We start from the raw sequence: 24649 nt of genomic DNA on the forward strand, positions 1-24649 counted from the left end.
GATGTCAAGTTTTCATAACATTGAATTGATTTAGGTGGTCATGTTTTAATGAGTGCCCCAAGAATATCAAACATAAAAACATCTATCTGTGTGGAAGGATGGATGTCGAAGAAAGTTCAAACTGGCCCCATCATATAACGCTGTGTACGTTTTATTTAAGATTTTAAATGATTTCTCGTTACATTATGTTAAAAGTTATATAAAATGTGGGACATAATTAGAAAAAATATATAGATATAACTAATAAATGCATTACTTACCTTTTGTCCTTAGAAATCATGCGTGTCTAAAACCTATGTGACGATATTAACGACAATTGTAAAGAAATGTGAATCAACAAAGATAAAGATTAAACATAAGCATAAGATTAAACCGTATACAAAGTGTTAAAAGCCCATGTTGATCATGATCATAAGCTTCTATATATTATTAACGAATAAACAGTAAGATAATAATTAAGGTACGAGAGCTATTGAGTAATAAAGAACACACGGTAATTAAAAGGTGTGAATTGAGAAATTATTATTACTTTGCATGGTTACAACAACAAAAAAATGACTTAGCAACTAATATGAGAATGTAAAAAATCTGCAATTGTTTTTTGAGAAAGAAAGTAATAAAGTTTGTCATTAATAGCAAATGCAGTGGTATACCTGAAGAAGAAGACAGCCAAGGTTACTGGAATTGCATAAAGATGATGACGCTTGGTGCTTGGAGTGTCCCGGTTGGTGATATAAAAAAAAGATAGAGAACTGCAGACACTCAATCTCTAAAGTACACGTACAATAGTTTGATCAGCTTCAAGCACTATATAAAGAAAAAGTGGACAGCTAAACCCACAAAAGCTATAAGTCATTTATTTACTATCGTATCATATTCTTTGGATTTCTAAATATATAGACATAATAGTTTTTATCTCTTGTATTACGATGGTTGTTTTTCGTTTATAATATTTATATATTTTGTGGAATTTAGTTTTATTTGTTGTACTAAAATTAATAATATACTTAGTATTTGATGATGAAAGAGTTCACATATAAATGAGATATTATAACCCGGTTTAAAAGTTATTTGATTTGGTGAAATTCATAACCCGTTTATAAAATTGTCTTTTCAATTATAAATAATATATATATATATATATATATTAAAGAAATCATATATTAATTTTTAGTATATCCTCATTTTATAAGATTTTTATATCAAATATTTGGTGTGATTAATTTTTAATTTAATAAGATGTTATAACCCGTTTAAAGAATATCTGGGATTGGTAAGACCCGTACCCATGAATTCGAGTCAAATGCATGAGAAACCTTCATTTACAAATAATGCAATATATTGGCTCAAGAGAATGTAGGGAGCAACCAGAGAACTTTTAAAGATTTCGTTTATATATATTACAAATAGTACAACTCAGAATTGTGAAGTTTTCAAAATGAATAAACTAAAATATAATAAGTCAAATTAGAAATAAATAATCTTACATTTATGGGCCGATAATAATCCCACCATTTCTAGATAATTTTACATGATTCGACTCAAAAAACTTCGGTTTGAAATTTGGAAAAAAGAACTTAACGACATTAAGTGTTTTTTAATAGAGGTCAATGAAAAGAAAAAATAGTCGAAAGGTTGGACAGTTGGCATAGATTTTTAAGAATGAGATTATTATCGACCGATACGCGGAAGATAAAATTATTTATTTCTAATATGCCTAATAATAAAAGATCATTTTTTGTAAAATACATACTGATGCGTCAAAGGCTTAAAGCTTAGTGATATTAAGGTGGTGTAATGTATATGCTTATTCTCAATTTTATAAGGTTTATATTATAATGGTGGGTTTTAATGTAGATTTAAAAGTAGATTTAGATGATGCATTGGTGTATGTGAGTTAACCGTTCTAAAAAAGTATAGCATTAGGGAATAGGGATTGTAAGAAGCTATGTTGAAAATAAATAATAACAATAAATAGCAACGATACTCTCATTATTCATGATAAAAAGAGCAACTACATAATCGTATACAAAAAGAAGAATATATTATATAAAACTAACAAGTTAAAATAATCGAGATGATTCGAATTGTTGTCTAGACAAAAGTTCAACAAGTTCTTCGACTTCGCTGTTGACTGCAAAATGAGCAAACTATGTGTTAACGCTTGTGGCTAAGAATTCGTGTTAAAATGTGTCCCTAAAAATAAATTTCGACTCTCTCTGATGAGTCTCACAGGATACAACAGCCTAAGAAATAGTAATGTCGAAGACGGTTCTCATGATTTTGTGAAAAAAAAAAGAATAAAAAGATGGTGGTTGAAATAAGGGGTTGTTTGACATCCTTGTACCAGTAAATGTTGGATTAGTGAGATGTCTGAATTGTTATGAGCCAGTAAGTCTTGAGTCAATGCTGAGTACACAAGTGGTGGTGATCGATGGTGGAGAAAGTGGTGCGCGAGTGCAATGGCGTACCCACCCTTTGGGTGTAAGGGTCAGCCGACCCTTGTGAAATTTTTTTATTAATATATATGTGTTAAAATCTCGAGCGACTCCTGTATAATTTTGACCTCGACACTTTGAGAATGACACAACGACCCTGTTGGAATTCGAGAATGACCTCATGAAATTTGAGACCAGCCCTAATATTTTTTTTTACATATTTACAACTATAATTATATAGATAATATGCACACTAAATTTGAGTTTAATAGAAAACAAATTTAAATACAAGTTTAAGCTCGAATGCTCAATTTTTAAGCACAAGTCTCAAACTCTCAACCAAATCTACATTAAGTTAATTAAAAACATGGTATGATAGCGGAAGTAATATGTCAGGTGAATTTAACTGATTATGTGTTTACTCTAAAAAATGTTTCGGTTATACATTATTTTACTCACTTACTTCGTTTGAATTGGTGTATTGTTTATTCGTTAATTGAAGTTAGCTCTCTATCATTATTACCCATTGCAACCGTAAGTGTTGAAATTTGTTTTTCGGTGATGGAATACATGAAGTCTGCTTTGCGTAATCATGTATGATGGGAGTTTAAATGATTGTTTTATTTGTTTAATTGAGAAAAATTTGATTCATCATCATCATCATCATCATCATCATCATCGTACTCAGTATATCCCACAAATAGCAAACCAATGGTAGAGTATGAGGAGAGTAAGATGTAGACAGTTTTATCTCCACCCTTTAGAAATAGAGAGACTGTTTCCGGTGAGACACTCAGTTCAATGAGAACAAAACTAAAATATGTATTAAAACTTCATTCAAAACGATCTCACTCTTCTTTCATAATTTCATTTAAAATGGCTAAAAGATCGTTTGTGTCATGTAATCAGGAATACAAAACTAAAATATGTATTAAGATTGATCGGCTGAATTAACAAAAGAGTATGAAGGATGTTATCCTTTGATTTGTCAAGAAGAAAAGAATGTTAATTTGAAGTCTTTTGGAGATCCCTCTCCAGTATGATAATGACAAGAGAATATATTATGACGTAGTATGTTAAATTTTTAAAAAAATGAAAACCCACGTTGTACACCACTTTATAGGAAAATCACTTAGTAATTAGTTATCAAATGAATCAGTTTTAACTTATAAGGAAAATCCTCAGAATGTATCATTTTGATCAAAGGGATTTTAAGACTAAAACTGGCCCTTTGTTTTGAAAATCCTAAAAAAAAGGCATCCACTTCAAAAATTGTCGGCCGCCTGTTTTCATATGCCATTCGTCTGTTTATGTATTTCATCCGCCTGATTTGTAACTCAATAAAATCCTTCCCCATGCTAACAAGATTAGCCATACGACCATATTCATAAAAATATGACCATTTAGATTGGCTACATGACAATTTTTATAAAATCTAACCGTTTAGATTGGCCACGCGACCACACTTTAAACAAACGGATCCAACGGAAACAAAACTTTAAACAGTCGTTCTAACTCATTGGTTTTGAGCATCTGTCGTTTTAAAAAAATCAAGGGTACTTGACTCTTTATGCGGGCACGTGTCTAGTAGAGGATGGTTGCATAACCAGTCGGATGACATATTTTAATTAGGCGATCTAACTGTACTTGAATGACCACTTTAGGTATTCTAGAAATGAGGGCTAGTCAAGACTATTATTTTTACACCATTATATTATGTTTATATTGTTCCTTTTTTGTTTGTTTCTAATCGAAGCTAAAACAAAGTAATTATTTTAGTTTGTAATATATTTGTTTAGTTGTTTGACCACATAATGAAACTGTTACTATAAGATAAAAGCATTGAACTAAAAGGTTATGAACACGAATATTAATGTAGCATATATAAAAGCAGTCTAGTGAGACAGTCCCATTCTGCTTGCTAGATAAAAGATAAACTCACAAGAGAGCAAAGTATTTAAACGATGGAAAAGCTGAAAAGAGAAAAGGAAAAAGGAAAGACAAGATGTGTTTTGTTGCTTTGGCACTTGTACTCTTCAAGGCTTACGTATGTTGAATTACCTCATGATTTACGTGGTACACAATATTAGAAATATGGCTATTTAGGAGTTTCGGTAGCAAATTGCGTTTGCAACCAAAATTGCAATAGCAAAACCTTCATGCTTGGCCTAGTGTTAGAAACAAAGTCTCTTAAATAGCCAAATGTCCGGAGTCTAGGTTAAGAAAGTAGAAGAAATTTGTGTTAAAAAAAACCCCTTCTTGGTTATGTTATGTTGCAATTGTGACCAGTTTTGCAGTTGGCTTCTTTTGCCGTCGATTTGTGATTGCATTGTTTTAAACAAAAAACGTTTGGTTTATGTTTTTCCCATTTAAATCTAATAATAATTTTCAGATTATTATATATCTAAGAATTCGTGGGATCTAAATTATAGTAACGTAAATATGCAGTTATTCAAACCATAAAAATTTACATATCCGGACTATACAAAATTATAGAGCTTATCCAAACATGATACACATTCTATTAAAAGTTGTTGCTTACTTGCTTAACTCGATGGTGGGGCGTTCAAAAGGTTCTTGTAACATTACTTTACTTCACTTCTTGTGATTCTCTCAAGCATACTCTTAGTCTCATAAAGAGACAATGAAGGTGAATGTAAAATTGTATTGGGTAGTTCAAAGAAGAAGTCGTGACTTTCTCTCGTAATAGGTAGTTTAAAGCAGGTTCATCTCCGAGAATCGTTAAGAATATTGTGTCAAAGTCGATAAAAATTTAAATAAAAGGTTTTTTTTTATTATTATTGGTTTAAGCAAATAAATTTTTAATGAGCTTATTGGGGTCTGATTTGAATTGTACAAAAGTTTCTTCTTATTAAAATGGACCTAAGTGAGGTAATTGTTTTTTAGCATTAACAATACCTATTTCAGGCACCCCGAGTAATAAGAGAAAAAAGAGTGAGTAAATACGAGGTTTACCGAGTAATAAAACAAACAAGCAAGAGATTCCCTTATTTTAATAATATGTCAAAGTCATGTAACATACACATACGGATTTGGTTTTGTCATGCTACTAAGCATTCTAGGTGTATAGGTACCATTCCTTGGTATTTAAGCTTACACTAGGCAAATTCATAAGTTTTAAAATAAGTAAAGATTATTAAAAAGGAAGTTGATAATTAAACCTTGTGATGTATAATGACCCGTGGACAAGTTTATCAATGTTATCATAAACAACACTAGTCATTACGTCACAGTGTCACACTGGATAAGCATAGAACGGGCTTTGGCGCAAATTATAAACAAGGATGACTATTGGGCCTAATTGGCCCATTAAACTCATGAAGACTTAAGTATATAATATATCAAATTAAAGCAAACAACCTTCTGTTATTTGAAAATCTGTTTGTTTCTCTCTTGCCCGACCCGACAACCCGTCCCCCCCCCCCACCCCCACCCACATACACAAAATAATTCATGGACTCGTGACTGACCCAACGTTATACTTAACCTAACAAAATTAGAATTTAATATATATGTTAAACAAAAAATAAAATAGAAATAAATAAAATCATGCAGTGAAGTAACAACTAGTAGAGAGTACTACTTAAAACTTCAATTTTTTCAAAAGGCACTATTTCAAAAAAAACTCAATTAAGCAGCTAGGGTAGACATGTAAACGAACTAAAGCAACTGAACGAACACGAAATGGGCATGTTTGTATTTGTTTGTTTAATTTTAACCGAACAAATAATCAATAATGAAACAAAGGTTTCTTGTTCTTGGTTCATTCGTTATAAAGATGAACATGTTCGTTTATGTTCGTTCATTAATATCCATAAACGGGTTTGGAATATAGCCGGTCAAAGAATGAACAAACAAAACTGACTAAACACCAATTAAAATTAGTTGGAAGTATCAATTTGTTAGGCCTAATATCCATTAACAAACATTAATTAATGTAAAACGAAAGAATATAAACAAATTTAAACAATCGGACATTCATGATGAACAATATGTGTTCCTGTTTATTCATTCGGCTAAATAAACAAAAAGTTTGTTTATGTTCGTTTGTTTGATAAATTAATTTATATATACGCTTTTTTCTGAAGAAACAATTCATTGAACATTCGATTCATTTGCATATTTAGAGATAGCTATCTCTAATGGTGATTAATCCACAAGACCAAGTGTAATGAGCGTTAAAACCAACTTCACATCGGGAAAGAGGGCACCACACATCATTACAACCCTCGACAAAGAGGGTGGCAAAGGCGCAAGCGCCATCAGAATGGTGAGCGTTAGGCAAGGGGAGGTGGTGACCACATATTTCTTCAACCAATCACATTCACTCATTAATTTTTTACATAAAAAAGATTAAGAATAACTTTGTTGTTAGTTAAACTATTACATTTCCCGAGAAGTTGGTCTAATGGTAAGAGGCATGGCCTCTCTTAGTGGACTAGGAGATGCAAGTTCGATTCTCACTTAGGTCAATTCGACAGATATCAGGGTGAAAAGACGAATCATGGCTTTAATCCCATGTTCGAACCTGGACATAGCCCCGAAAGGGTTTACGAATTCCATCCGGTTCCCAAGCAACGGAGGTACGGTCTCACGGCGGTCAAGAAGTCGACCTTGGACATAGCCCTGAAAAGGTAGATTTACACGTAAGATTCTTTACCGTTCAAAAAAATAAGTTAAACTATTACATGTGTTTGATGGTTTTGTTAATGTATACTTCTCCGCCTACGTAACAGTGATGGAAGGGTATTGAAAGCCCATTGGTAATGATAACATGTCAACACCTTAAAAGAAGAAAATACTAAATCTAATTAATTAAAGATACAACCCATGAGCTCGACCCATCATCTTATTGACTTTTAAACATTTTTAAAGATTTATTATTATTATTATTATTTATTTTTTAATTTTTCAAAACTCTTGCACTATTTTTAATCACATCGAACTCAATTATACTCTCATTTCATTTCAATCATGGCTTCGTCGGTGAAGCGGGAACGTTATTCAGCGTACGAAAACCACTCGCCGGGAAAGAAACCACGGCTATATTATGATCCTTCTCATTCACTGCTCAACAATCATCGAGTCGTTCTTAACCCTGCCGATTCTGATCTAGGTATTATTATTATTATTATTATTATTATTAACTTACTTTCTTCCCGCTTTTCTTCCTATTCAAAACCCTAGAATGAATGCAGTACCAATTTACATTTCTTTTTTAATATTAATCACAGGTTAGGGTATCCAATTTTGTCGATCTACTACTCTGTTAGCAATTTGCATCTCATAAACCTGTTTACTTTAACAAAACCCTAGGACAACTAATGCTACCAATTACACTACTAGTTTCATTAGATTATGATATTAGCTGACAAGTTAGGTGAAATCATATTGCTAATTCCATTAGATGATATTAGCTCATAAGTTTGGTGAAATTATGTTACTTATTACATTAGATGGTATTAGCTCGTAAGTTAGGTGAAATCATGTACTACTGATTTAATCAGTTGATATTAGCTGATTAGTTGGATGGAATCGTATTGCTAATTCCAGGATGATATTAGCTGATACGTTAGGTGAAATCATGTTACTAGTTACATTAGATGGTATTAGCTCGTAAGTTAGGTGAAATCATATATTACTGATTTAATTCAAGGATGATAGTAGCTGATAAATTGAATGATTTGTTGTCTGTTACTAGATTTTGATATTGAAGAAAACGGGCTCAAAGGTTCTGCACTATATGAGCATGGATTTGCTTATTGCTGGTCTGGTGCTCGGGCCAATGTAGGTATAACTAGAGGGAAGTACTGCTTTAGCTGCAAAATAGTATCCGCTCAACCCGTTGATATGGATGACACTCCCATTGGTCAACAACACCTCTGTCGGGTCGGCATCTCGAGAACAGATGACAAGGTAGGTTGCCTTGGTGAAACCGAACACAGTTTTGGGTTTGGCGGGACCGGGAAGTTTTCTAATTCTGGAAAGTTCTCTAATTATGGTGTGAGGTTTGATATTGGTGACACAATTCTTTGTGCTGTTGATTTGGAAAGTGAACCAATGGGTTCAATCGGTTTTGCCAAGAATGGGAAATGGCTCGGTGTTGCGAGCCATTTGGTTAATGGTGGTCCGGCTTTGTTTCCACATGTTCTTTTGAAGAATGTTGTGGTTCGGTTGCAGTTCGGGTATGAAGATGGTTTGGTCCCATTAGATGGGTATAGACCGTGGTCTTGTGCATTTGAGGATGGAAACGGTTTGGTGGGACCTTCGTTTTCAGATGTTTGTAATTGTGAGTTGATTATGATGGTGGGCTTACCTGCTTCTGGAAAGACTACTTGGGCCGAAAGATGGGTTAAAGATCACCCTGAAAAGCGATATATTTTGCTTGGAACAAATTTGGCTCTGGATCAAATGAAGGTCTGTTTTGTTTTTGTTAGTGTAAACGAGCCGAGCCAAGCCCGAGCTCGACTAAGCTTGAGATTGGCTTGTTTCGAGCTCTTTTTATGAATTAAGCTTGAGCTCAGGCTCGGCTCATGAGTCATTTTTTCAAGCTCGAGCTCGGCTCGGCTCATTTTGGCTCTGGATCAAATGAAGGTGTATTTTTTTTTGTTAGTGTTAACTGTTAAGTGTAAACTAGCCGAGCCGAGCCTGAGCTCGACTAGGATTGAGCCCGGATCGTTTCGAGCTCTTTTTATAAAGCTCAAGCGCGGCTCGTGAGTCATTTTTTCAAGCTCGAGCTCAGCTCCTTGTGACTTATGCGAGCTGGAGCTCTAGCTCGGTTCATTTTGAGCACTTTTTCTAAAGCTTGAGTTTGGCTCGTGAGTCGTTTATTCAAGCTCAAGCTAGGCTGGTTCTGAGTTACTAGAGCTCAAGCTCAAGCCAGGCTTGTTCGCGCTCTTTTTATAAAATGTCGTGCTCGGATCGTGAGTCGTTTTCAAGCTTGAGCTCAGATCGCTTATTATTTTTTATATAATTTTTATACATTCTTTATAATTTATAAACAATTATAGTTAATAGTTTTTTATAAATAACATATTTATATTATGTAGTTATTTTTATCATATTTTTATATATAATAAGTACTATTATGTAAATTTATACATATTTAATACATTAAGTATGAGTTATATAAATAATAGGTGGCTCATTTAGTCTCACTGGCCAGCTCGAGCTTGTAGATGAAGCTCGGGCTTGAGCACGCTTATACAACAAGCTATTTTTAAGGCTCGTTCCCGTTTAAGGTCGTCTCGATTCAAGCTTTTAAGTAGCCGATCTCAAGTCGCTCACGAGCCAACTTGCTTTGTTTACACTCCTACTTTTTTTTTATTATCAGAAATATTGTTGCTTGAACTCTTTTATCTTATAAGTTAATTATAATGGCAAATATGAATACAATTTTTTTTTTTCAAAAGTGATATAGTTTCTTGGATAAAATAATCTATAAGGTGCTTATGTTTTTAAAATACACTTTGGGTGACATTTAATCCAGGCCCAGTCAACCCATTTGACCAGTTTTCTTTGATTAAACTTGTTGATGTTGTTTTATAAGTAAGAGATACAACATAACTGAATTGACCCTTCTTAGGTTCCTGGTCTGCTACGCAAGCAAAACTATGGTGAGCGGTTTGATCGCTTAATGGACCGTGCAACTACAATATTTAATACATTATTAACCCGAGCTTCTAAAAGACCGTGCAATTTAATTATAGACCAGACAAATGTTTACAAGAGTGCTCGTAAGCGCAAATTGAAGCCTTTTGCTAATTATCAGAAGGTAAACATCATCAGTTTATTATTTATGTAACATGTAGAGAATAAACTGATTGTAAATAAAAAGATGGTTAAAATCAGATTGCAGTTGTAGCTTTCTCTCGGCCCGAAGATCTCAAAGCTCGCAGTGAGAAAAGATTTAGAGAAATGGGAAACGAGGTTCCTGCTGAAGCTGTCAATGAAATGATAGGTACTTTGTTAATAGGGGTGTGAATTTCTGACACGAAACGAAAACATGACACAAACCTGACATGAAATTTGCGGGTTTGAGTATGTTTAGCTAAATGGGTTGTGCATTGACCCATTTATCTTGTTTATTTTTATCATCTTTAAAATAAGGTTTTATATATCATAACTAAAACTGATTGGGTGTTTAAATTTTAATGACAAAATTTAAAAGATCAACAAGAAATGAGCATCAACTTTATAGTCTAAAGTTTAAACTTATTTATTTTATAGTTATACCAATCTATGTTTGCTGTTGTAAGTTTGTAATTTTAAAGTTAGTTTGCAAAAAATTCTAACTAAATAACAATTCGGGTAACAATGTAACATGAGTTGTATTTGCATCAACTCGTGAAACTTGTGTCGTGTTAGGGTTTATGTGTTTAACATATAGGTAACTTACCATTGTCTCAATAATCATATTTATTATTTTTTATCTAGCTCAACCAAATGTACTATTTCGCTCTAAATTGTTAGAAATCCGAACTCAAAATAAAATTTGAGACTTCAAACTTCCCTTTAATGATAGATTGTCATCATTTTTACTATTGAATCATTTATTATTAATTGTGCTGTTTGGTACTTTCAGCCAATTTTGTTTTGCCTAGGAGCAAGGATATGCCTGGGACAGATGAGTATTTTGATCAGGTCCTCACTCTATGACCGTGTTATACATTTAATCCTACACACACCTGCAGTTATTTATATTATTTCGTGATTGTTAAATGTTACTCTTCTAATTTATAGGTTGTATACATAGAGCTCAACATGACCGAATCAGAGAAATGTTTGGATGAAATGAAAGCAAAATTGCAATCAGGCATTAGAACTCAACATTTATGTCATCCAACTTCAGGAATTTCTAACACCGTCACATTACAATATCAGGCGATTCCATCAGGTATCATGTTTTTTCATTTGAAATCTTATGTGGCTTGTAGAAGTAGCAATTTCTACTCGTTTAGTAATGTATGGGTCGGTTTAGGTTATGCTTTACGTATCAGGTGAAATAATAATAAAAATGCTAAAAATTTAAAACAGGTCAAAAGTCGGAAGTTTATATTTGATGTATATAACCTCTTAAATTATTTTAGAGTTAATTACATGGATAGTCCCTGTGGTTTGGTCCAAATTATGGATTTCATCACTAAAGTTTACAAGTTACGAATATAGCCCATGTGTGAGGTAAAATTACTATTTAGTCCTTTTAAAAGTTACACTTTAACTCCTTTACTTGTTTGCTTTTTTAAAAGTTACAGTTTAACCCTTGTTTTATTATTATTATTATTATTATCATTATTACATTCTTTGTATTATTGTTATTATTATATTATAATTGTTAGTATAATAGAGCCGAAGGCCTCACTAGAAACAACCTCTCTATCCCTTGGGCTAGAGGTATGGTATGCCTACATCTCACCCTCCCCAGACCCTACCAAATAGCTTTGTTGTGGGTGGAATTTCTACTGGGTATGGTTGTTGTATTATGATTGTTACTATAGTTATTTTTATTATTAATATTATTTAAATCTTGTGACTTCTAAATTTTGTGAACGAATTTCAAAATTTGGACCAAACCATAGGGACCATCTGTGTAACCGAAAACCGATTGGTTAATTTGGTTGAGGCTAATAACCGAACCGAACCGTGCACACCCCTAGTTTTACTTATAAAATTGGACGGTTATTGAAATGATATTATTGTTATAAAATCATATCTGGTTCACTGATTGCTTATAATATTAATTAAAACTTTTGGACAGAAAGTGTTTCAGGTCAATTCAGCTCGGTTTGTATCATACTTACCCGCCTTGACTCCACCCCACATGAACCACTCTTTTTTTTTTCTCTAGGCCAGGGGTGGACTAGACACGAGTTATAATGTTTGACAATGTTAATCAAACTTAATAAATAAACAAAATACCTGATGATTTAATTTCAGGCAGATTTCTCCCTAGAGATGATTTGAATCATCGTCGTAGTTACCGTGGATATGAGCACAGAGTAACAGCTCCCATCACCGCTTCCAACTTTTATCAGAGAATCTCATTCTACCATACTGCAAGTAATGAAACAATGGATATATCTCCTCAGTATACTGCAAACACAAATTACCATCCTGCCCCTGTAGAAGGCTATGCACCAGGGTCTTCATCTCTGTACAATGCCTTTGGTGGACTGTCTTTTGCTCGTCAGGTTGATATGCACACTTCAACTCATTCTCCTGTTACATCAATTTGGCATGGTAAGTGAATCTCACAAGTCCCAAAGTTATATTACTTGTATGTGTGTGTGTGTATAGTTATTTTTCTATATATTTAAGTTTATAACTTTATAACTTTATATATAAGGTAATATATATTATTATCACATTTATATGTATGATACTACATATTACGTAACCATACATTTATTGTAATATATAAAGATTATTTTTCTCTCAAATAACTGGCTTGTTTAGGCTCATTTATTGAATTAACTTCAATATAGGCCAGGGCTTGGTTTAAACACTTAGCCAGCAGTCCCAAGTATCTCATTAGTGGCTCGGCTCTTTTACACTTCTAATTTAAGTATGCCCATCGTATATTCCATTTCTCAAGTTTAAACATAACTAGAAAGTAGAATCCTTAGGATGTGTTTCGAAAAGCTAGCTACATGGTAGTTAAAACTAAAAACTAGAAAAGATAATAGGATGTTGGACGTTTCTTTTGTTTCTTTTTAATGTGATAGTTAGTTAATATATTAATCATGATTACAGCGACTTACAGGAAAAAAGATCCAAACTTATTAATAAGGTTATTTGGGAGGTTAATAAATCATCAAATGTATAAATTAAATCACATTCTCACCTTAATGTTGAAATTTTTAATGCCATCAGCTCTTTTGTTACATCAAACCAAATGTACTCAGCTTATTATTTGATTCCTTGTTTAGAAATTAGATACATGGTTCTAGTTGCTCACCCTTTAGTAACACATTTCTATTTGTGGATTTTTTTTCATGCTACAAATACTTGTGTGCCCATATACTCATCATCATGTAAACTTGATGCTTTTAGCCTCATATACGTGATCATAAGAGACCCTTTACGTATGTGTATTATATGTACATAAGTACATATGCGGCACGTTCATTAAAGAACCAGTTTTTTATAGAGAAATGCTAGAACCACAAAAGCACTTGTTTGGGGGAAAGAGAGATGCGATCACATAACCACTTTGTGTGTATATGGCATGGATATAGATTCAATTTTTGCATCTTTAGGGACAGAAAATGTCGCTTTTTTTGTTGGTGTTAATTTTGCATCATTTTATTCTTTGAAGGTTCAACATATGGAGCTCCTGATCCAATAAAGTTATATGGACATCACACTCCAAATGCACCAAATCATAACCAATATCAGTCTCGGTCAAGCTACTATTAGGGCGGAATTTGCTTCGGTTCTCTCTAATCATAGTTGAATATGGTAATGTGACTTGTACTAGTTGTATCTATTCTTTGTCGTTGTTGATCTTTCTATTCAGAAGAAAGAAGCAAATTATAGATCTACATGGAGATTTTTTTGAGATAGGAAAAGTAGTTAACCTAGTTGCATAAATGATATTGTGGCTCTAACAGTGGTTCAATTCTTTTTAACTTCACTACATAGGGCTTATAGTTTAGGCTTTAGGTTTTGTAGAGGTTTTTAGTAGCTTCCGTGAATACTTAGACCTTATGAAGATCTTGGTGAGCCTACATCAAGCTAACTTGCAGTTCCCCGGGTGTTTTTTACGAACCACGAGAACTCGTTACTGTAAAAGTTATAAAACTCAACCAACACCCTACTAACCATTAGTGTAAGTAAACTGTACCTTATGCCGGGTAGGTGGCTTTTAAGGGGCTAAAGGAATAAAATTAGTTGAAGTTAGATTTAGTCCTAAGACTTAAGTTAGAATGGCTTGAGCATTTAACACTGTACGATCCTTGCATTTTGGCTTATGTCAACGTAGTGATGGTATTGTGTTCGTATCTTAACTCCCGAGCACCAACCTATGTATCTGCTTACGTGGCATTTGTCAACGGCAGGAAAAGGCCGTATATCGTGGCATGGACTATTAGATGGTTTTTGGAGGTTTAAGATTTGTGGGAACAGACTTTCAAAAATCTAAAATGGTGGGTCTCATTCATTTTAGTTGTTTTTTTCTTTTCTCTTTTTGTGTGTTTTTATTTATATCTTTGTCTTCTTATAAACGAGTTCGGCACGATCCCAATGAATCAAAATATGTGTATTTTATGAACTTTGAATTGCTTACATTAGTACACGCGTAGTTTATAACAACAAACACAAAAGGTAATTACGACTAAGTTTATTCATTCAAAAACACCAAAATACGTATTATTTATAAAATTTTGTCAGTGATACTCCTGGTAAATTTGTTTGTGTCCTTCAAGCTACTTGCCAACAAAGAGTTGTGCTGCTGTTTTACGCTTATTGTGTTGGAACTGATCTCCCAAACCAAAGTGAGTCATCAACAACCAAATTATGGTGATAAGTTCACCACCTTTACTCACTTGTGCTACTTGCATGTTGGCGGGTGTGTGACTCGCAGCATAACACAACATCTCCACCCATACCTTGCTTATAATCTCCCATCTATTTTCCTTCTTCAACAACTCTTCCGCCAAACTGCAACTTTCGAATAACATGGAATTCAGTTCGGCTGATGCATTACGAATACCTTGGCAAACAATCATCTGCTTATCTCTGCCTCTAACCGTTTCTCCTACAGACACCATATATTTTTCATTGTCCGAAATCCTTTTAACTTGCGCGCAAATCTCTGCGCAATCATCAAGAAACCGTATTTGTCCAACACCCGCCACACCTGACATCAAGCTTGATTGCATGAATAGAAGGTACAACATATAATCAGATAATAGTTTCGAGATTTTCATTTCTTCGGTGGCTTCTCCCTTATCTGCGAGGTCACAGTTGTAGCATATCTCGGTAGCCACGTGCCATTGAATGAGACTTTGATTGTAGTCGACATCTGAAATATATTTCACTAGGCTATCCCAGCAGCCTTGCGTTTCCAGCACCCAATCACCTCGCGAGGAACTTAACTCTTTCGCTATCGTCAAGTCATCTGCGGATTCTTTGGCTTTTGATTTTAACTCCTTGAAGATGAAGTCTCTAAGCTCTCGGTCGAATTTCATCCATTTTACGTAAACTATGCTATCAAGATAGCCGGTAAGCCCCAACACGTCGACAATGTCTATCCATGGTTTTTTAAGTGGGTGCAAGCAGTAGTCGATAAGATTGTAAGACGGAATGGTTTTCGACCACCTTGATCTGTTTATAACTTGCATTTGACTATATCTACTAGGTTTTTCAGTGCCCTCGGTCAGGAGTCTGAGAAGTGCTCTAATCATTTTGATCTTGAGACTGTTGTGAGGTGCACCATCCACCTTTTTCTTTAAATGTATGATGGTCCAGTCGGAAAAGAAGAGCATGATTAGAGCACTTATATCCAAAGCCAATGCACCAATGAGCAAAGCATAGGTGATCATAACATTAGTGTCCCGGAACTTGCTTTTGCTTTTCAGTGCGAATAAAACGAATGCTAAACAAACCCCGGTTAGAGAGAAAATCCGACTAATGGCTCCAAACGTAGTATACACCACCCGAAGCTTGGTGAAGAGAACTTCATACATGAAGTTTAACTCGACCTCCACCACCCTGAATGGGTCTCTAGCAGTCCGGTCGAGGAAGAATTTGCGGGTCTCATTCCATTCCTTTAGATTGAAAATCATATCAACATAAAGACCGACATATTTTTTGAAGAACTGATGACCAAACCATATTATGTCCAAGTTTTTTAATCCCCCTTTGTTAGCCTTGATGGTGGATTTGGCCATTGCGTCTTTCTCGGAGATCACTTCTACTTTTGCGGGTAGATTGGCTTTCTTCATATTAGATAATTCGTCCATGAGTTTAGTGTAATTCTTGCCCGCATCAGCTTCTTTAAGCATCGAGTACTTGAATTTATCCACACTCGCAAGATAAAGCGCACGGGATCTCTCAATGTATTTGATCATCCCTGTCAAGAATATCAACACTGTGGGAATCCATAGCCCATTTTGTGGAAGTGACATAATAAACACATAAACAACAGCTACATTGCAGGACAAGACCAAGAACATGCCGGACCCACAACTCATTATCCTCCAACGCATAAGCAGTAATGGTGTCCGGACCGCCAAGGTGCATCAAAAGAAACGGTGCCCAGAAGGCAAGAAGGTCTTCATGTTCCACAGCGGTCCTACCTTTTTTATTCTCTGAGCTCTCACCAGGATCCCCTTGGCTGTTCAAGATAAGCCCAACAGCAAAGTTATTTGCCCAATCGGCTGACAAGTTCGCACACCACAATGATATGAGTATCCAGTTGCTTTTTGATCGTTTTCGCAAAGGAGCAACGAAAATCAGAAACGTTTGAAACGAAAGACTTAAGATGATGAAGGCTCGTAGGTCGCATGTATCCCATAGTTGTTTCAGTTTTGGAGGGATTGGATCCAGCATCATTCTCCTCATTTTTGCTAGCTTGCTTTGCAATAGCTTCTTTAAGCTATCTGCACAAGATTGATACATCCTACTGTTGAGCATCATAATTAAGATACAAGTTGTTGCTGTGATTAATCTAAACTAGATATATTCATGCATCTTAATTAGAGCATGTTTGGGATTGAGTTTGAAAACACCTTATTGATTTATTGGCTTTTTTTAAAAGTATTTTAGCTTTTTGAAATGGTTAAAAAACAGTTAATTTTCTAAAATCCCAAAATCTTGACTTTTCAAAATAACTTTTTGAAAAAGCCAATAAGACAATAAGCTGTTTTTAAATTCACTACTAGAAAACATGGTCTTGCTCAAGAATGGCAGCACCAATTAGAGGTGCAAAAAAAACCCGAACCCGGAACCGGACCCGAAATAAAAACCCGGAACCGGTTTTTTTAATACCCGGGTTTTTAATACCCGACCCTACCCGTAGGGTACGGATAGGGTATGCATTTCGGCACCAAAACCCGAACCGGACCCGATTTGTACCCGGTAATACCTGAAAACCCTATCCGGTTCCATACCCGGAACCGGGTTTTTCCAATACCCGAAACCGGGTATTTCAAATACCCGATGTATACCCGAAAAATACTCCTAAAAAGTGTAACCTATTAAAAAATCCAATATATACTCGAAAAATACCCGAAAAAACCCACAAATAGGGTTTTTTCAATACCCGAAAATGGGGTATTCAAATACCCGGTTTTAGAACACCCGGTTCTATACCCTACCCGAACCCGATGCATAGGGTATGGTTTTTAGAGGCAATACCCGGACCCGAACCCTACCCGGTTATTACCAATACCCGATTTTCCAATACCCGGTCATACCCGAACCCGGTTTCATACCCGAACCCGGGTACATAAAAAACCCGATTTGTGCACCTCTAGCACCAATGTCTAGCTAAAAATTATTTTAAATAAAAATTATTTTAAAACTTAAGTGAATAGTTGAATCTATAGTCAGCATTAACATGTCCTTTCCCTACAAACATGTCAAACGAATTTCCTACAAAATTCCCACGATAAGTAATTCCAATAGATTTCAAACGAATTTCCAACAAAAACAATAAGCTCTAATTTTCCTACAATATTGCAATAGAATAGTAACAATAGGATTTTCGTTGGAAAATTGTTGCTAACTTTCCAACAAACTTCTAACAAAAAAAAAATGCTTATCAACTATTTCTTTTGTTTTATTACGCTTGTATAAACTAACCCCAAATGAAAAATAGACCCAAAAATAGATTTTATAGGAAAGTTGTCATGAAGTTTGCATAGGTGTGTATTTGTAACAATTTTGTAAGAAAAGTTGTTGGAAAACGGCTTAAAACAATTTTCAAACATGTGTTTTTCTAACACCACCTGTTGTTGAAAAATTGTTGGAAAGTGGGTTTTCCAACAGATTTCCCACGAAATCAGTCGTAGAAAAATGTCTAATTTTCTAGTAGTGACTTTCAAGCATAATCCATTTTAAACTGATTTATGCCAACATTAACACTTTCACGCAGCTTTATCTAAATTAGCGTACAATATTTATAATGAATTGGGCGAATATTGAGGGAGTTAAATCGAACTATTTAAACGAACAAAAACACGGAGACATTTATATATTTGTTTGTACATGCTTCTACATTAAAAATAAAGTTTAGTTATATTCATTTGTTAATATAAGCACCGTTAGTTGGTTGGGAAGTTCACTTCTTGACAATTAAACGACCATATTTTTTATTTACTGATATATAGCCTCCCGAGTAAGTTGATAAACACACCATACATCGGGATGATTTCTTGGCTAATTATTGAGGCATCTCAAGACTACACTAAATCTAGGGTTATGTATTCTAACAAGAGGCAGTATGGGTGCATTTATAGAAGGCGAAGATTAACGGATATTAGGATTCTGATCATATATAAGGGTTCAAATAAAAATGCTTTATTTTTTAATAAGTTTTAGAAACCATAGGAAGATGACACATAGACTTGTTTAAAATCACAATAAGTCTCGTGTGTGCATCTCAAGACCACACTAGGTCTCAGTGTGTGTGTGTATGCGTTACTGGCTTTTGTTTTTGTTGATACTCTTGATAATTATCAAGTTGTTATATTATTTTGCTAATTCTATGGGATTCATAATTATCAAAGTCTTTCCGGGAACCATAATTGATGAAGACAATGGTATCGATTGTTCATGGTGTTATTGCCTTTTAGCTCATGTATAGTTATCTGATGTTATTGTGTTTCAGATAATGTCAAAAACATATGGAAGAAGAAAACGATTCAAAACAATGGAGAGTGGCCGGTAAAGCCGACAAACCCCAAAGAACATGATGTTGTTATTGTGTTTTACTCCATTAAAAACATGATGTTATTGTGTTTTAGTTCATGTGTAGTTACTTATGTTATTGTGTTCAATGGTTCATCGCTCAACATTATAATATAGTTAGCCACGTTTTAATGTGCATTATTATTTCTTCGGGTATAACATAAGAACAAGATTGAACTCCAGATCTCTTTATAAAAACATAAACCATCATATACAAAGTATATTTAAACACGTAAAAGAAAAAAAAACTTGATTCGGTATCATCATACCTGAAGAAGAAAACTGTATAAAGGTGATGTTTTGTTCTTCGAGTGGTGGATACAAACCAGAAGACAAGGCAGGTACAAAAGAAACACTCAATATCCAAAGTAGATGACTTCTTATGGAGCCTCCAAGGCCATATATATAAAGAAAAAAGAAAAAAAGGTGGGCTATGACTATGGAGACAAAACACATTAACCTCACCTTTAAATAACAAGTTTTTGATGTGAGTATTACTGTTGCTCTTTACAACATTTGCTGCATGTGTACAACCAGTAAATGCATAATTTCAATCCATAGTTAAGTAGCATCACAAATTTTAACCACTTGTAATGTACATGTCCCTCATAGTCATTTCTTTTCAAAATCGACATACAGATTGAGAAACGAGGATGGAGAGATCGAGAGAGAGAGAGAGAGAGAGAGGAGGTGAAGGAGGAATTGCGCGTGGTTCTTCGATGGTGGAGGCGTCACTATTTGTGAGGCTCAGTTTTGACGACATGGACTTCACCTGTGAAAGAAAATCATGTCGAAACATAAAATCCAAAATTTCATAAAACATCATAAATTTTAAAAGATAAAAAAAATTAATCGTTGAAGCAACTTTGATGGCTTGTACGCTTCGATGACTTATACATAATCGTGAAAAATTGGGTTTGATTTGAATTACATCAAAACATAAACAACAAAAACACGTTTATATTTAAAGGTCGTAAGATGGAAAAAAAAAGCCGAAACCTCTTGATTGCTTGTACATTATCGCCATCTAATTGAAAGATTCAATTGATTTGTTGTAATGAATTAAGATTACAGAATTACATTAATTATATTACAACCCTAGCAATTGTAATCAAACTAGAAATTATTTGAATCAAACTAGGAGAAAAACTAAATAAAAAAACCCTATACGTTTATTAAGTACAACAATTAACCCTTTGTAGTTACGCAAGATTAATCCAACACTAATCGCTTAAGAGCATTCTTAACCCATTGTCTAAAATTGTTAAATCCATATAATTTATGGTAAATATTAAGAAAACCATCAAAATCACCTCTCCAATCCATTCCCTATTATATGGATGAGTTATATGACAACTAAAGTAAAACCCTAAATATAGGGACTCAATTTTGATCCATACCATATAATATATCACATATCCTCCAATCACCATTCACTATATAACAACAAAAGAGAAAAAAGTAATAAAGCATTAATTTATGGATATGAATAGGGAATAGAATGTGAAAGAATTTTAAAAAATGATAGATAAATTTGTGCAATGATGTTTTTTAGCTAAATTATAGGGAAAAATATATGAAATGGGCTGTGGATGCTCTAACTCTTAGCAATTTCCATAGATGTAGGATGTTTGGATGTGCATTTTCGAATCTTGAAAATTTCTCACGTTTATAATAGTGTCTCTCACTCAATCAAGAGTGATTATTTTATTGGGTCATTCAATAATTACTTTTTACATGATTTTGGTAACCTCTTAATGATTTCATTATGCATGAGGTTATCTGTGAATTTGCCATATGTGGAGCGTGTTTTATTGAAAAAAATCTCTTAATGGGTTACAAAGCCTCTTAATGGTTAAGTTTCAGAGACATACCAATTGATTAAGATGTTACTTCTTAATCATTCAGCCATGTTAATGATTCAATACTAGATTACCAAACAACCTCAGGTCATTAACATATTTAATCTATTTAATACTGACTTAAGTAATTTTACTCTTTTTTTAAACAAATGACAAAATTATCACGTACCTTTATTTTAACATAGTTTGGCAATTTTGTGTTGAATCATTAAGATATCTGAACAATTAAGAAGTAGCATGCGAACCATTCGACATGTTTCTAACACATTAAGAGACTCCATGAACTATTAAGAAGTGACTTTTTAGTGAACCATACACTACCTTCGACTAATTCAGAGTTAGACTCTTAATAAAATCATTAAGAGTCTACCAAACAAGCCCTAGACATTAATGGATCGCATTAATAATACATAATCAACATGAGTTGCCATATGATATGTACAAACTTAAACCCGATATGTTATATGTCTAGAATTTTTTTAACGACCAAAAAAGTCTGACCACCCGAATATGATGAATTAGCAAAAGGTCACACACGCCTATGCTCGCAGACAACGCTAATGACCCAGTCTGACACTAATTCTAGAGAAACCAACCGCCCGAAGAGTATATTGTTTTTATTAGCCACATTAACTGACTTTTTTTCCAGCTCTACTAATTTTTTGTTTCTTTGTGTACAATTTTTATATGACATTTTATGTTTAAAAAAGTTACACTGTAAAATCAAGAAATTTTTCTTATCTGTAACTTAAGTATATAATTGCAATATGGAAATGACACATGTAAATTGTTTATCACACACATACATGCAACTTGGTTATTACCCGTATGTAAACATATGATTGGATATGTAATCATAATTAATGATATAAATATGTACCTATAACTACTCTCAGATAATAACATGTAAGATAAATAAATAAAATGATTAGTTGCTAACATTGGCGGACCTACACCTTAGATAAATAAATAAAATGATTAGTTGCTAACATTGGCGGACCTACACCAAAGGTGTAGGTGTCGGCCGACCCCTGTGGAAATTTTTTTAAAGGTATATATATATATATATATATATATATATATATATATATGATTGACGTACAAATGAAATTGACGTGCTAAACGTGAGAATCAAGTAGAGTAATTATCATATAGTAATTACATAATTACTCTACTTGTATATATAATTACTCTACTTGATTCTCACGTTTAGCATGTTAATTTCATTTGTATTTGATCCAAACCTTATATATATATATGCTGAAATCCCGATCGACCCTTATGAAATTTTGACATCAGCTCTCTTTCAACCATTGTAAAATTTGTTCTTGGATCCACCACCAGTTGCTAAGTGTTTTTAAAGTTTTGAAGTATGCTTGAAGACGTTAAAGGTCTTTTCTGAAACTTGTTATAATTAAATCGTCGTTAGAAAGAAAAGGAAGATACGTATTAAATAATACTGTATACAAAAAATGGAACATAAAGCTACTCAAATCTCGTGCTGTGTACGTGCTAACAGAGCAAAGTATAATAACAATTAAGCAATGAAAAGCATAAAGTAAAAAGAAAACAGAATAAAGAAAACGTATTCAGGGCTTAAAAAAAAGGGATCACTTCATTATTCACGTGGTATGTATATATGTTGTAGGAAATTAGGTGGCACTTAATGAAGATTAATGCTAATCAAGTCGCAACATCATCAATTTTTTTAAAGAAATTACAAGTCTTAAATAAAATCCGTTAAGCATTCTTAGTTTTAGAACGTTTTGGTTATGGAATCCCTCATGATCACAAATTTTTTTAACAGCCACTTAGATAGATGACCGAGCACTGACCCATCCGATTATCTCAATTCCAGTATCATCATTGACCCCTTGGATCACATGAGTCGAAGAATCATTGAGTTTGTTTTTTATAAATAAGAATGGGATATCTAAGGGCATAGCAGCGTAGCAGGTTGAAAACATATTAATGAACAAGTTTTACACTACCCATTCTGTCCAATTCCGTGAGTACTTTGGGTTTTTTTTTCTTTTATCATTTTCATGTCATATATTCGCATGCTCGATCATTCTAATGTACATTTTTGTGTTTGCCACATGTTGCTTGCATTAGAACTTGTATAAGTTATGCATTTTAAGACCATGAATATAAAAATTGCATGAATTTGATTAAAGCATACTCCTCACCCCCCCCCCCCCCCCCAAGTCCAGCATTATTCACTAGTTTTCCATGTTGCATCCTTACCAGTCTTGACGTTTTGTTCACTATCCCCATTTTTACACCCGGTTAACCGAATTTAGCATTTAAAATTAAACCCATTTAAAAAAAAGGGTATATTTATTGGCGTCGGTAGAAATTAAATTTCTATACGAGTCTATGACCATATTTGTTTCATCCCTTGTGTTGAGTGCTTCACTTAAAACTCGTGTTAACTACTATTTATGTAACCGAATATCCAGTGAACATTTGTGAGCTGTGTAAGTTGGTGCATAAACACATCCTTACTATACTAGTGATGGATCATCCATGCCTTTGGAACTTGATCAGCTTCAGATTTCCTCATTTCCTAATTTTTTTCTCTTTCGCTTTATTTTTGCGTTTAATAAATTCATTAATTTGTGTAACATCCCAACTTTTAACGTTTAATAAGGATTTAAGGATGGGTTTAAATGATCCATGGAATTTTTTGTAATTCTAGGTGGTCTAGGGGGTACCTTTGTATTTGTAGGTGTTTTGTTTGATTTTGTTGTGAAAGTAGATAACTCGTAAGGAGGGGCTGCGAGTTTAACCATCAACTATAAACTCGCAGCCTCCCCTTGCGAGTTTAAAGAGAATCTGACAAAACTTTAAAACTCTTGGGGCAGCGAGGTTTGAATATTCATATCACTTTCAGAAATTACCCATGTTTTTATTCCCTACATATGTTTGATATGGTAGATCTTTCTCAACAAAGATTCCCACGATAGATTATTGGAAAAAAGAAAACAAGATGTGGCCACGGGTTCTCCAAAAGCTTTTATGCGTAACTTTTACAAAAATAAAAAATATCTTTTGTTTCCTCTTTTATTATTTATAAGCACACCATAATGCGTTGTATGTTTCAAATATGTTCACCAGCGTAACATATCACTACACCCAGTGTCGGATCTATAAATTTTTTTCCTATGGGTTCAGGATTTTTAGGTGCTCGATTTTTCCGACGCCAAAATTTCGGACCCGAATGGGTCGGGTCAGGCCAGTTAGATAGATAATATGCAATATCAATATCATAACAAAAGCACGCCATCAACAATCAATAAAATACAAAGTTATTCTAAATAAAAAAAGATATTATATATTATAATTGTTCTCTACGCTCTCTCATGTTTTAAAAACTACTAATAACATCTTTAATCGTGACTTAAAAAAACT

The 24649-nt window shown here is 33.8% G+C and overlaps 2 protein-coding genes across 2 annotated transcripts; one reads left to right on the top strand and one right to left on the bottom strand.

The window, feature by feature from the left end:
• The first annotated feature begins 7423 nt into the window (after positions 1–7423).
• Positions 7424–14410, top strand: LOC143604088 (uncharacterized). Its single transcript, XM_077080675.1, has 8 exons — positions 7424–7575; positions 8161–8876; positions 10045–10233; positions 10311–10419; positions 11044–11102; positions 11202–11355; positions 12396–12698; positions 13777–14410. Exons 1-8 carry the CDS (start codon positions 7434–7436, stop codon positions 13875–13877), a joined length of 1773 nt encoding a protein of 590 aa, XP_076936790.1. The 5' UTR covers positions 7424–7433; the 3' UTR covers positions 13878–14410.
• Positions 14411–14884: 474 nt separating this feature from the next.
• Positions 14885–19791, bottom strand: LOC143604092 (uncharacterized). Its single transcript, XM_077080677.1, has 2 exons — positions 19643–19791; positions 14885–17062 (listed from the first exon to the last, which is right to left on the bottom strand). The coding sequence occupies exon 2, from the start codon at positions 16667–16669 to the stop codon at positions 14885–14887; it is 1785 nt and encodes a 594-aa protein (XP_076936792.1). The 5' UTR covers positions 16670–17062; positions 19643–19791.
• Between the last annotated feature and the right edge of the window lie 4858 nt (positions 19792–24649).

The sequence above is a fragment of the Bidens hawaiensis genome, unplaced genomic scaffold (genome assembly GCF_021521415.1).
Source record: "Bidens hawaiensis isolate Kalapana, Puna unplaced genomic scaffold, B.hawaiensis_p1.1 tig00063896_1, whole genome shotgun sequence".
In the NCBI taxonomy this organism is placed as follows: Eukaryota; Viridiplantae; Streptophyta; class Magnoliopsida; order Asterales; family Asteraceae; genus Bidens; species Bidens hawaiensis.